This window comes from Penaeus vannamei, chromosome 1 (genome assembly GCF_042767895.1).
Source record: "Penaeus vannamei isolate JL-2024 chromosome 1, ASM4276789v1, whole genome shotgun sequence".
NCBI lineage: Eukaryota > Metazoa > Arthropoda > Malacostraca > Decapoda > Penaeidae > Penaeus > Penaeus vannamei.
Window position 1 is genome coordinate 49,348,359 of NC_091549.1, and position 9,168 is coordinate 49,357,526.

The 9,168-nt window shown below is 42.5% G+C and overlaps 1 protein-coding gene across 1 annotated transcript in view; it reads right to left on the bottom strand.

Annotated features, from left to right (window-relative positions):
* LOC113823925 (Dorsal root ganglia homeobox) overlaps window positions 1–8,779 on the bottom strand; it is a gene marked incomplete at its 3' end in the record, with an annotated part of 34,470 nt that extends 25,691 nt beyond the window's left edge. Inside the window, 2 exon segments of the mRNA XM_070126341.1 lie at window positions 2,253–2,383; window positions 8,742–8,779. Coding sequence (XP_069982442.1) covers window positions 2,253–2,383; window positions 8,742–8,779 — 169 coding nt within the window.
* Between the last annotated feature and the right edge of the window lie 389 nt (window positions 8,780–9,168).

The window sequence follows — 9,168 nt, forward strand, 5'->3', positions numbered from 1 at the left end:
GAAGAGGAAAGAGGTAGAAAGAGGAGGAAAGAAAAGAGAAGGAAAGGAGGGAGTTGGCGGGGAGAAAGGAGAGGGGGGAGGGGACAGGAGGGGGGGAGGGGGGAAGGAGGGGAAGGAAGGTGTTTTGTGGGGAATATTTATTTGACTTTGAATATGGATGCGGGAAGCTCTTGTTTACTGGGTGTTGTAAGGTCTTGGGAGAATCTTTGTGACTTTGCCTTGTCTCTTTTGTCTTCCTTCTCTCTCTCTTTCTCTCTCTTCTTTCTTTCTTCTGCTTGCTCTTTCTTCTTTCTCTTTTCTGCTCTCTCTCTCTCTCTGTCTCTGTCTCTGTCTGTCTGTCTCTGTCTCTCTCTCTCTCTTTCTCTCTCTCTCTCTCTCTCTCTCTCTCTCTCTCTCTCTCTCTCTCTCTCTCTCTCTCTCTCTCTCTCTCTCTCTCTCTCCCTCTCACTCTCTCTTTGTTCTTGTCTTTATCATCATTCTTACCACTTTTTTCTTAATGATTGTCATTTACTCTTTTAATTATCATCATCGTTATCATCACCTCGCTTATCTAACATTCATATCCTCATCATATTCATTATCATCATCACCACTATCATCATAATATCCCTTCTAACCATCGTTATTACTATTCTTATATTCGTTATCTCTATTATTAAAGTTAATAACAGGATATCTCATATTTTTTTTTCCTTGTTTTCTTTTTTTCTTTCTTCATTGTCCATCTTTTCTCTTCCGATCTTCTGTGCATTTCTTAACATTCGCTTATTTCATCTTTGTTTAATGGTATAAAAAGCAGTCTGAAAGAGTTTAGTGTTATCATCATCATCATCATTATATTCGTTGATGTATAAAGTTAATAGTCATCACCATCGTCATTATATCAATGTTATTATCATTATCATCATTATCGTTGTTATTGATATTACTCTTGTTATTGCAATGATTATGGTTGTTTTTATGACTCTGGTTATCATTGTTGTTAATAGTCTCTTTATTATTGGTATGATATTCATTGTTATCATGATTATCGTCATTATAATAATCATTATTTCATTATCATCTTTATTATCATTATCAATATCGTTGTTATCATTATTAGTGTTATCATTATTTCATTATCATCTTTATTATCATTATCATTATCGTTATTTTCATGACTAGTGTTATCATTGTTATCAATATGATATGATCCAATTGCTACTAATTTACCATTACTATCACTATCATCACCATTATCATTGCCATTCATATTACATCATTATCAGAATAATAACACGAATAGATATCCCCATTAACATGAATGCCATCACCCCAATAGATACTAGGCCTAGGTTAAATAATTATAAATAAACATAAATAAATAGGTATAAGTATAAATAAATAAGTATAAATAAGTAAAGTTTAATTATAAATAAGTATGAATAAGTAAAGTATAAGTATGAATAAATAAGTATAAATAAGTAAAGTATCAGTATAAATAAATAAGTATAAATAAGTAAAGTATAAGCATAAATAAATAAGTATATATAAGTATAAATAAATACTCGTCCTAGGTTAAACAAAGGTGGATTGAAATTAGGAAGGGCATCCGGTTACAAAATCCAAAATGGACACCCAAGTCGGTAACTCAAAAAAAATACATTAAAAAAACACTGGCTTTGGGCGAAATCGAGATAGTAGGGTAACATTCGATTTTTTTTACCTAAAAGGATGAAAAAAGAATTGGAAAAAAGGAAAATTGTTTTTTTGTCATAATTAGTAACGGTACTAATAATAATCTGTATTGCCGCTATTTTTTCGTATGATAATGGCGGTTAGTAATATCGATATTGATAATGATGACAATAGTGAGAACGGTAAAATTATGATAATGTCAACAGCGATATGTGATTAGACTGATAATGATACTAATTATAACGATGATAATAATGAAGATAATGATGATGATAATTATGATACAACGATTATCATATAAAATCAATTTACTAAAACTAACAATTACACCAAACTAACAGAAAAAATCTATATCAGTCACCCCTACAACATCTCTATAAAAAGCCCAAAACACTAACAAATACTAGTTACCTTAAAAAAAGAATAACGAAAATATAATAAAAAAGCTAAAATCTTAAACCTACAGCCAAACAAACCAAAACCAAAAACAAAATTACATTCACACAAATAATATTATAACCATAAACCAAAGAGAAAAGTGAAAGAAAACCATAGAAAACGGAGAAAGTACTCACAAGGGTGCGCCGGAGAGTAAGGAAATTCGAGCGTTGGCAACCTTGGCGAAGACCCCGGATGTAGGCTCGGCGGACAGTGGTAACAGAACATGCTGGAACCTGTTTTGAGAAGGGCGGTGTGAGGAACGAGTCTATATGGGGTTGGTAATGATCACAGTAATGATAATGATACTGATAATGATGATAAAACCGATGATAGGAAGTAAGAATTGTGATGATAATGTTGATAGTAATAATAATAATGGTGATGATAATAATCATAATATGATGATGATAATGATAGCAACAATAATGATAATAATGATTATATTTATAATAATGATTATAATGATAACGGAGATGATGATGATAATAACAATAATGATAATAGTAATAATGATAATGATAATAACAATAATAGTAATGTTAGTAATAACAATGATAACAGTTATAACAATGATAACAATGATAAAGATGACAACAATAATAATAACAATAATACCAATGCCAACAACAACAATGATAACAATAATAATGTTGATGATAACACCAATAATCATGATAATCATAACCCTAATTTTAATCAACTGTAATAATATTCAACTGTAATAATACTTTTTGTGATTAAATTCCAAACGACTGGGCGATATTTTCCTTATCTAATTCTATCATAATTAAGAAGCTTTTTTTGTGTGTTTCTTTTATATTCATAATAATTGTATTTTTATTAATGAGTAGATAGATTGATAAATAGATAGATAGATGACTGAATAAATGAACTGATACATAAACAACAAAAGTAATGAATATATAAATAGGTAAATAAATAGATAGATGGATAAATAAACAAACAATTATATAAATAACATACCCACCGAATAGAGATCATCTAAATGGTCTAAATCGGAATAAAAAAATATATTCCGTAAATAAGTTCCTTCGCTCAAAAAATAAATGAATAAATAGATAGATAGATAAATAAAATAAAACAAGACATAGAAAAAAAAATAAATGAATACATAAATAAAAAAACGGAAATAACTGTTTGTATTGTCTGTGTCCAATCAAATTATTTCGTCTCTCTTATACAACAAAGTTCTGTTACTTTTACTTGTATTTTTCATTTTTACTTTTTCGAAAGGGAGGGAAGGGGTACGTCTGAATGTAATGTGATTTAGATGTAAAAATAAGTATTACATTTTTCGTTTTTTCTTTAACTCTTCTTCGTATTTTTCTTACTTCTCTTTTCTTCCCTTTTTTATCTTTTCGTTTATTTCTATATAGTGTTTGTCGTCATATTCTTCAGCATCATATAAAGTCCTTTTTTATTATATTTAACGAATTCCTCCATTATGTTTGTCAGGCTGCCTCTCTCCCTCTCTCACTCCTACACATTATCTATCTCTCCCTCTCTCCCTCACTCCTTCTCTCTGTTTCCCTCATCTCCCCTCAACCCCCCTCCATCTTCCCTCCCCCCACCATCCCTCTCCAATTCCTCTCCCACTCCAACCCCCACTTTCCCCCCTCCTCTCCTTCCCCCTACCTCCCCTCCTCTCCCTCCCCCTCCCCACTTTCCCCCTCCTCTCCCTCCCCCTCTCCCTACCTCCCCTCCTCTCCCTCCCCCTCCCCCCACTTCCCCCTCCTCTCCCTCTCCCCCCATTTCCCCCCTCCTCTCCCTCTCCCTCCCCCTACCTCCCTCCTCTCCCTACCTCCCCTCTTCTCCCTTCCCCTACCTCCCTTCCTCTCCCTCCTCCTCCCCCTACCTCCCCTTCCTCTCCCTCCCCCTACCTCCCCTCCTCTCTCTCCCTCTCCCCCTACATCCCCTCCTCTCCCTCCCCCTACCTCCCCTCCTCTTCCTCCCCCTTCCCCTGCCTCCCCTTCCTCTCCCTCCTCCTACCTCCCCTCCTCTCCCTCCCCCTCTCCCTACCTCCCCTCCTCTCCCCCCATCTCCCCCCCTCTCCCCCATCAGACCCCCCCCTCGGATAACACCTTCAAGAAGTTTGAGGTTCAGACTAATCTCTCATTTTCTGTATCTTCTCCTCGGCCCAAACTGACCTCGCTCACTGCAGGGGAAGGAGAGAGAGAGAGAGAAAGATGTATGGACGAGGGAGAGAGACGGAGAATAGGGAGAAGGATGGTGGTGGTGGTGGTGGTGGTGTTGGTGGTGGTGGTGGTGGTGGTGGTGGTGGTGAGGGTGGTGGTGGTGGTGGTGAGGGTGGTGGTGGTGGTGGCGGTGGTGGTGGTGGGTGGTGGTGAGGGTGAGGGTGGTGGTGGTGGTGGTGATGATGGTGGTGGTGTTGTTGTTTGTGGTGGTGGGGGTGGTGGTGGTGGTGATGGTTCGCTTACGTGTACTATCCCCAAGTACTTAATTGATTTTCCTTTTGCATCTATGTTTACAAATGTAGAAAGATATGCACGAGAACTAATATCTTCACAATACAAGAGGTGTATTTGACCGGTTTCGAATATATCTTCGTCAGAAATATATTCGAAACCGGTCAGATACATCTCTTGTATTGTGAAGATATTCGTTCTCATTCATACTTCGTCTTTCTTATATTGCAACATTGCTTTGCCTTCCGGTATGGTTATAACTTTGTCTTTCGATAACTTGTTCTTCGAGATAAATTATAGTTACATCAAAATGTTATATCAATAATGGTATTTAAGTTAGGCTAAGACACACCTCTGGTAAAAGAAAAAAAAAATATTTGTTCGTAGTTTTTTTGTTATCCTGCTAACCAACCAACAAACTAACTAACCAACGCTACTAAAATATAACTTACTTAGCTTAGGTAATAACAGTAATGATAATAATGATAACAATGATATTATTACTACTATTAATAATGCTGGCAATGATAATGATGATGATAATAATAACAATATTAGAGATGGTGATAATGGCGGAAAAAATGAAAAATAAAAATAACACAAACACTAATAATAAAAAGAAAGAAAGAAAAAAATACAAGAAAAGGAAATAAAAGTCCAGTTGGAAAAAAGAGCATTAATAAGATTGCCCGAAGAATGGAGAGCCAAAGCGACAGGAAAATAAGGTCGACAAAAAACAGCAATAAGGTCGGAGAACAAAAGAGCATCGCCGGGAAGGTATTTTTCGCGCCTTTTTTGGCGGCTTTCCGTGTCCGATTCCTTGGCTTCGTCTCTTGTCTCTTGTTCGATTTGGCTTGCTGGTTTTGTTGGTTTGTTTGTCCTTTTGACGTGTTTATCTCTTTATCTTTGTCCGTGTCTGTGGCTCTCTTTCTCTCTCTCTCTCTCTCTCTCTCTCTCTCTCTCTCTCTCTCTCTCTCTCTCTCTCTCTCTCTCTCTCTCTCTCTCTCTCTCTCTCTCTCTCCCTCTCTCTCTCTCTTTCTCTTTCTCTTTCCTTTTCCTTTTCTTTTCCTTTTCCTTTTCCTTTCCTTTTCCCTTTCCCTCTTCCTCAACCTCGCTTTTACGTCCTGCCTCCCTCTTCTTCCCTTCCCCTCTCTCCTCCCTCTTCCTCCTGCATCCCTCCTCCTCGTCCTTCTCCTCCTCCTCCTCCTCCTCCTCCTCCTCCTCCTTCTCCTCCTTCTCCTGAGAGTCAGAGATCCTTCAGGTGACACATAAACTTTCTTAGTTTCGGACATAGGTGTAAGGCGGTGGAGGTGGGGAGGAGTTCTGGGGTAAGGAAGAGGGTGGGGGTGGGGGAGTACGGAAAGCGGGGTGGGTGGGGCGATAAGGGAGAGGGGGAGGGTGATGGAGGTGAAGAGGGAGGGAGAGAGACGAAGGAAGAAAGGGGTGGGGGGGTCTGGGGTAAGGAAGAGGGGTGGGGGATGGGGGGGTACGGAAGCGGGGGAGGGTGATGGAGGTGAAGAGGGAGGGAGAGAGACGAAATAATGTTGTTGTTTTTTATCTGTAAAGGAAATGCAACTGTAATGATAATTGTTTGATAATGTCAGGCTACAATAACAAAGATAATATTGAAGTAGCAAAAACGATACCATTATCGCAAAAAAGAAAAAAATCAGTGATAATATAGACAGAAAGAAAGTGAGAAAGATAGATTAAGTGAACTTATTCGAATATTTTTATTATGACATTTTCTATTATCTCTCTCTCTCTCTCTCTCTCTTTTTCTCCCCCCCCCCCTCTCTCTCTCTCTCTCTCTCTCTCTCTCTCTCTCTCTCTCTCTCTCTCTCTCTCTCTCTCTCTCTCTCTCTCTCTCTCTCTCTCTCTCTCTCTGCCCCCCCTCTCTCTATCTCTTATTCCCTCAGGAATTCCTGGTTATTCTTTCTTATCACCATTTTCGGTTTGCGTTTAAATTTTGTTTGTCGTTAACAACGTCATTCTTGCTATTGTCCTCTTTCTCTCATTCTCTTGTTCTTTCTTTTTTTTGTCCTCTCTCTCTCTCTTTTCTCTCCTTCTCTTGTTCTCAATCTCTCTCTTTCTCATTCTCTCTAATTTTCTCTCATTCTCTCTCTCTTTCTCCCATTCTCTCTCCCTCTCTCTCTCTTTCTCTTTCTCTTTCTCTTTCTCTCTCTCTCTCTCTCTCTCTCTCTCTCTCTCTCTCTCTCTCTCTCTCTCTCTCTCTCTCTCTTTCTCTCTCTCTTATTCCCTCATTTCTCCGTGGGGAAGAACACGGAATTCCGGGTTATTCTTTCTTATCACCATTTTCGGTTTGCGTTTAAATTTTCTTTGTCGTTAACAACGTCGTTCTTGCTATCGCCCTCTTTCTCTTATTCGTTCGTTCTTTCTTTATTTTGTCATTTTTCTCTCTTATTCTCTCCTTCTCTTGTTCTCTCTCTCTCGCTCTCTCTGTCACTCTCTCTCTCTCTCTCTCTCTCTCTCTCTCTCTCTCTCTCTCTCTCTCTCTCTCTCTCTCTCTCTCTGTATGTGAGTGTGTGATTATGCGATTACATGCATAATCACACACACGCACACACGCACAATGACAATCACAAACACACTTCGAATAGGGGAGGGCGGGGGGAGGGGGAGGAGAGGGGACTGTGAGAGGCTAAGGGGGAAGAGTGGGAGGAGGAAGGAGAAGGGGGAAGAGGGAGAGAGAGGGAGGGAGAGGGAGTGCTAGGGAGTATGGGCAGAGGGAGAGAAGGGGGAGGGAGGAGAGAGGGAGTGCTAGGGGTATGGGCAGAGGGAGAGAAGGGAAGGAGGAGAGAGGGAGTGCTAGGGGTATGGGCAGAGGGAGAGAAGGGAAGAGGGGAGAGAGTGTAGGGGTATGGGCAGAGGGAGAGAAGGGAGGAGGGGAGAGGGGAGTGCTAGGGGTATGGGCAGAGGGAGAGAAGGGGAGGAGGGGGAGGAGGGGAGTGCTAGGGGTATGGGCAGAGGGAGAGAAGGGGGAGGAGGGAGAGGGGAGTGCTAGGGGTATGGGCAAGGGAGAGGGGAGGGGAGAGAGAGGAGGAGGGAGGAGAGGAGGAAGGGGAGTGCTAGGGGCATGGGCAGAGGGAGAGGGGGGAGGAGGAGAGAGAGAGGAGGAGGGGGAGGAGGGAGGGGGAGGAGGGAGAGGGGAAGACTAGGGGCATAGGCAGAGGGAGAGGAGGAGAGGGAGGACTAGGGGCATAGGCAGAGGGAGAGGGGAGGGAGGGGAGGAGGCGTGCGTTTGCGTGGCTTAAAATGATGTTTGCATTACAAATGGTCTAATTAATTCATCACGTTTCCCAGTCAACAATCAGCCACTCTGTCATCCGCCGCAATTTACTCGGCAGGGGGGGAGGGAGGGAGGGAGGGTGGCAGGGGTGGAGGGTGGAAGGTTGAAGGGGGAGGGAGGGGGAGGGTGGCAAGGGGGAGGGTGGAGGGTGCCAAGGGGGAGGGAGGGTTGAAGGGGGAGGAGGGGAGGAGGGGAGGGGTGGCAAGGGGAGGAGGGGAGGGTGGAAGGTGGAAGAGGGGCAGGGGGAGAGGGGAGGGAAGGGGGAGGGTGGAAGGTGGAAGAGGGGCAGGGGGAGAGGGAGGGCAGGGGAAGGGGTAATGGGGAAGGGGGTGGTGGGGGGCGGGACGTAGGGGAAGGTAAGCCAGAAGGGGAGGGGGATAGAGAGGGCAGGATGATAATGTTGTTGTCTACCACACCTTATACCCCTCCCCCCCTCCCTCCCTCCCTCATCTTCCCAACTGTTCTCTTGCCTTTTTTTGTCTCCTTCCTCCTCTCTCTCTCTTCCTCGTTTTCTCTCTTGATTTTTTTCTCTCTTTCAACCGCGTTGTCCCTTTCCTTCTGTTTTTTCTCTCTCTTCTCAGCCTCCTTCATATCCTCAATCTATCTGTCTCTAGTTCTCCATCTATCTATTTCTTCTCTCTCTATCTATCTATCTATCTATCTATTTGTCTATCTTTCTCTCTATATCTCTTTCTCTTCCTTTCCCTCTCTCCGTATATATCTCTTCTCTCTCTCTCTCTCTCTCTCTCTCTCTCTCTCTCTCTCTCTCTCTCTCTCTCTCTCTCTCTCTCTCTCTCTCTCTCTCTCTCTCTCTCTCTCTCTCTCTCTCCCTCTCTCCTTCCCCCTCTCTCTCTATCCTTCATTACCCTAATCCACTCCTGGTATCGCTGCCCACAAGGTCCATCAGCCTATGTCCAACCGCGGGATTTTCGACCGCGCAACCCCTCTCTTTTGTCGGGGGTGGGGGGGGGAGGAGAGAGGGGGAGAGGGGGAGGGATTTACCATTTGGGAGGATTATTACAGATGGGTTTGTGTCTCCTCCCCCCCTCCCTCCTCCCTACCCCCAACGGCCTTCTCTCCCCTCCTTCTGGCCTCCCTTCCCTCCCCCCTCTACCCCGCCCTCACCCCTCTTTCGCCTACCCTTCCTCCCCTGCGGCTAAAATCGCAGTCTGTAAGGGCGTTCTTAGTGTAGTCTTTTGAGGGGATTTTCGACTTTGTGTGTAGGTGACACGTAGAGAGGGGAAAAGGTGGCGGAGAGAGAGAGAGAGAGAGAGAGAGAGAGAGAGAGAGAGA